At 37.1% G+C, this 4,689-nt stretch overlaps 1 protein-coding gene across 1 annotated transcript in view; it reads right to left on the bottom strand.

Moving 5' to 3' along the window:
- CDH20 (cadherin 20) overlaps positions 1 to 4,689 on the bottom strand; it is a 69,100-nt gene that overhangs the window by 44,016 nt on the left and 20,395 nt on the right. Inside the window, exon 4 of the mRNA XM_023733943.1 lies at positions 780 to 967. Coding sequence (XP_023589711.1) covers positions 780 to 967 — 188 coding nt within the window. The remainder of the gene's footprint in view (positions 1 to 779; positions 968 to 4,689) is intronic.

The raw sequence follows: 4,689 nt of genomic DNA, 5'->3' as shown, positions 1-4,689 counted from the left end.
CACTATGAGTCAGAACCGACTTGAAGCACCTAACAATGACAACAGTAGACATTTGATAAATACTCTGAATAAATTTATGTTAGATGTGTTCAAAAGAAAAGAGAATGAATATTAATGAATTTTTGAATTAATATAGTCTATCAGATATATATTTATTAAGATGTTAAAGCTTCAATTAAAAAAATTATCTTCTAACTTGAGTATAGGCATATGTGCTTTATGTCATGTAAAGAATCCATAGCTTACATTCAGAAAACTTGGCCCCTTATGGATCTCAGGATTTTCAAGTGATAACAGTCACTCAGCAGCTATGTTTGATAATGCTTTCTCAAGTCTAATTAGCATTGGATCTTCAAGTAGCAGTTAAAAAACCTTGAATGTTATTTACTGAATCATGAACAATATTATGGCTTGCTTTACCTTTATTTATGGTACACTACAGTAAAAAATGGGAATTATTCAAGTGCAAATATTGATCAAGTCAAACATTATTAGAGAATTAAGCCACAACAGTTTTTTAAGTGGCTAAATAGTGAACTAGGAGAAATGATATATTTAAAATATATTTTCATCATGAATTGGTACCATTTCTGTAAAAGATGGCACAGCTAGTGTTCTTATGTAAGCAGAAGAAAAAGAGATTTTTTTAAAAAATAATATAAAAGAGTTTTTATCATAGAATTCAAATCAATATATGTAAACAGTCCAACAGCCCATTCTGGCACTTCATGTACATTCAAAGCATCCATTAAAATGATCTGGAAAAGGAGTTGCACTACCTTTTTCACAGTTATGATGCCAACTTGGAAATTGGGATCTGTATTAATGTCAAAGGTGTCTGCACCATCTCCATCAACAATAGTGTACTTCATTTCTGCATTGATTCCTTCATCCAAGTCCTTGGCAAACACTCTCCCCACAGTGGAGCTAATCGGGGCGGATTCCAACACACTCATCTGATAATGTTCTGTGAAGAAAGGGAAGGACATGCATTTTTGGTAATCGGCCCATATAAAATATGCCTCGTCATTATCCACATCATATCAGGCATGCGCTGCAAAACATCTTTTTCCTAGCTCGAACATTAACACTTTAAGTTCAGTTTTACAGATGAAAACCTGAGACTCAGAGAGGCTAAACAGACTATATCAGATGATAGCTTTGTACTGGATGTTTCATAAGGAAGAGCCAAAATAGCTTGAACATAATTCTAAGAGTAGGGCAGGGTAAAAGCAAAAATACTTCTCGTCCCAGTGAATCTACCTTCGGAGTGGTGGGAAGTACCTTGCTTTCCAGTCTTTTGGTATTCCTGTTGAACTGAAATGTTTCCCCAAATGCCAGTTCCTTCTGAGAAAGATAGAAATATCTTGTGGTCACAGAGTACATGTGTTCTGTTTACAGTTCTCAATGCCTACATTCTCTTTTATTGCGTGGTTGAGTGCCCATCTCTATGTCCACCAGCCCAAAGCTAATGGTGCCAAATGATATAAAGGAGGAACAACCACAGAGAGCAGGCTTGACTAACTCCATGTGTTGTCCATCAGTGCATCCTTGCACCTGGGACTGCCCACTGGTTTCTTTTTTGTGGACAGACCCCTGAGACTTCTTGTTCTGTTGTTCCAAATAGAACACCAAAAAGTTTTCACATATGTAAGAAGCTCAGAGTTGGTAATGTTCTTCTTTCCAACTTTATAATCCTGATTCACAATTAAATTTAGTTTATTTTCATGAAGTTGTATCTTTGCCAACTTACCTTCTTTGGGGCCCACCCAGCTTTTTGACAGTCGTCATTATTTTGTCAGTCATAATGTGACTGACTAACAAAGAAAATTACACATTCACATTTTCAATATGTTCATGGCCTCTTTTATTCTAGTATGCATTCCAAGCTACAGGGAAGCCTGGGACGTGAGTGTTCGAGTTTCACAAAGAGTTGGAGAAGCGGGCAGCACCCAGCCAGCTCACAGCACACTACCTTGCACAGAGAAGAAATGATGCCTGTTCTTTGCAAATATGATCCAGGAAATTTCTAACATCTGTACTAAGCTGTCAGGCACTTGAATTTCATGATCTCATTCCATTCACCTCCAAGGGAGTTGATGGATTAGACTTTCCTATTGCAGAACTTTTGGGAGAAACAAACAAGCATCTGCCTATATTTTTTTCCACACCAGCAAAGCCATGTGTTATGCATTTAAACATATACATACAATTTCTATATTTGATACACAATATTAGAAATAAGTAGATTGAGATCTTGATATTCCATTATATTTGGCTCAATTAAAGGTGACTGAGCTATTTCAGTGGAAAATAGTAGGTATGTCATTTTGACAACATCTTGTAATCAGTTGTGGTAACATTTGTGAAAAAGAAGGAAAATGAAATTCCTAGAAACAAGAGAATGAAGAATTAGAAGATTAAGAAGGCAGTAGAGCTTATCTGAGGTAGGTTTATACAATAGTGAGATCATCTAAATTTAGTTTTAGCAAGTAGATGGGAAATATTTAATGGTGAGGTAAAGCAAATTAAAAAAAAAGTCCAAAGTAATGACAGTTTTAGAGGAAGCAGAGATGATATGCAAAAAATGCTCAGAGACACAAGAGATTTAAATTTTATACATTTCCATTTTGTCTTCAGTGTAACTTAGTCCATACTTTCACTCCATCTGAGATTCCTCATTATTACTTTATTTTGGAAAAGCAGCAACTCAAAATGTATGCTGTTGAGTGGTGTTAGAATGTTGGTTTTGGGCGACAGGACTAAAACCCCTGTTATCATTGTGTCATGTTCTGCCGTTGTGAAGCTGCCATGTTTTGTGTGACATGACTTTCCTACAATATGTCCAAATCCGTATACTTATGAACTATGTAATAACTTTGGTTCCTCTGCCCTTTTTACCTCCATCAGAGATTTTGCCTAGTGTCAAATTTAAAAAGTCAAATAGAGTAGTCCAAGGATGTTCAAAAATGTACTGTACAGTGAGTACAATATAGTAATAAGATGGGACCCACAGTGTCAGCAAAGCAACAAAAATCCAGTCCATTATGGCATTTCACAAACTGTTCCATGGTGCACTAGTATTCTGTACTGTAGCACCAATCAACTTAGTAATCTCCTTACTTTTATAATTTGTGAAATGCTTATCTAGTATGCTGCCTTTTCATTTCATGAGCTCATGGGGACTTCATGTACATCAGTTACATGTAAATATTTGCACTCTTTTCCTGTATTTACATGGATAAAATAGATGGTTCATTTGGTCTGGCTGACTCAAAATATAGTTATTCAGCTGATGGTCTGACTTGACTGTTTCTGTTTGTAGTATGTATTATATATGTTTAACCTGGCATCCCTGGTTAAGTCTTTCACCTAGGAGTTGTCTTCTGCTGTTACTTCTCCAGCTACTCCCTTTAGGCGTCTGCTTCCAAATTGATGTCTCCATTCCTGAGCCCCATTCCACAGTCTTACCTCTATATTTCTACCTCCCTTAAGGACATTTCAACCTGATTGTCTTGCTGTCACTTCATATTCAAATCTAAATCTATCTTCCTTCTTTCCCGCTACTAGTTCCGTTATGCTTCCTCTGTTGCTTTCAGTGTTACAACCCTTCTCCCTGTCACCCAGACTGAAAACATCATTGTCATCTTTGACTCCATCCTCTCCCTTGGTTCCCTTGTGCAAGAAATCAAAAGACACTCTACTCCTCAGCCTTTTCCTTAGTCCTTACTGGTTCAAGTATTTTGACTCTACAAGCCTCCTAACTGATTAGTCTTCTGCTTCTAGTCTCCAAACCTGGCAACCCATCCTGTACATAGCTACCAAATTAGTCTTTCTTTATGTATCTCTCTTGCTCAGAAACTTTCCAGTGACCACCATTAGAAATATAACACATTTGAAACACTAAAGAGCAGGTCTAGATTTTAGGGATCTTTGAACATAAAATTAACATTTCAACTTTATTTCTGCGTTATCCACTGCATCTTTGTTTTAAGCGTATTTATCTCCCTATACCTACAACATGCTTTGGGCATTCTGGCTTTTATGTATATATTTTATGACATACAGGTTTCCATTAGCATGGGCTCTAGGAGAGCAAGGATTTTGTTTGTCTTGTACACTGCTCAGTGTCCATACCTAGAATGGTGCCAGGAACACATCTTTTTTGAATGCACAAATGCTTCACCTCCTGGAATGTTTTCCTTTCTGCCTATTTAAATCGTTTCTATTTTTCATTCCCCTGCTGAAGTCTTTCCTTCTTTGAAGCCCTCATTCATCTTAGTTTATTGTGAAGGCATCATTCTGCACTATCCAAGTGGCATACCACATGCTGTTATTGGTCAGCTTTTTCTGTGCATAGAAGTTGCGCTGCCCAGGTGGATTCTAAGCTTCCCAGGGGCTGGGGCTGGGATTTGAGCATTTTTGTGCACCTCTCATTCCAGTGTGCTTACATAGTATGTGCTCAGTACATACCTGTGAATCGACTGGTTAAGATTGTTACATGGGTCAGTACAGGCATACATCGGAGATATTGTGGATTTGATTCCAGACCACCACAATAAAACGAATATTGCAATAAAGCAGGTCACATGAATTTTTTGGTTTCCCAGTGCATAGAAAAGTTATGTTTATACTATACTGTGGTATATTAAGTGTGCAATAGCATTATGTCTAAAAAAAAGTACATAG

This window comes from Trichechus manatus, unplaced genomic scaffold (genome assembly GCF_000243295.1).
Source record: "Trichechus manatus latirostris isolate Lorelei unplaced genomic scaffold, TriManLat1.0 scaffold00063, whole genome shotgun sequence".
Taxonomy (NCBI): Eukaryota; Metazoa; Chordata; class Mammalia; order Sirenia; family Trichechidae; genus Trichechus; species Trichechus manatus.
Note: the sequence above shows the minus strand (reverse complement) of the source record. Positions and strands in the feature narration are given on the sequence as shown.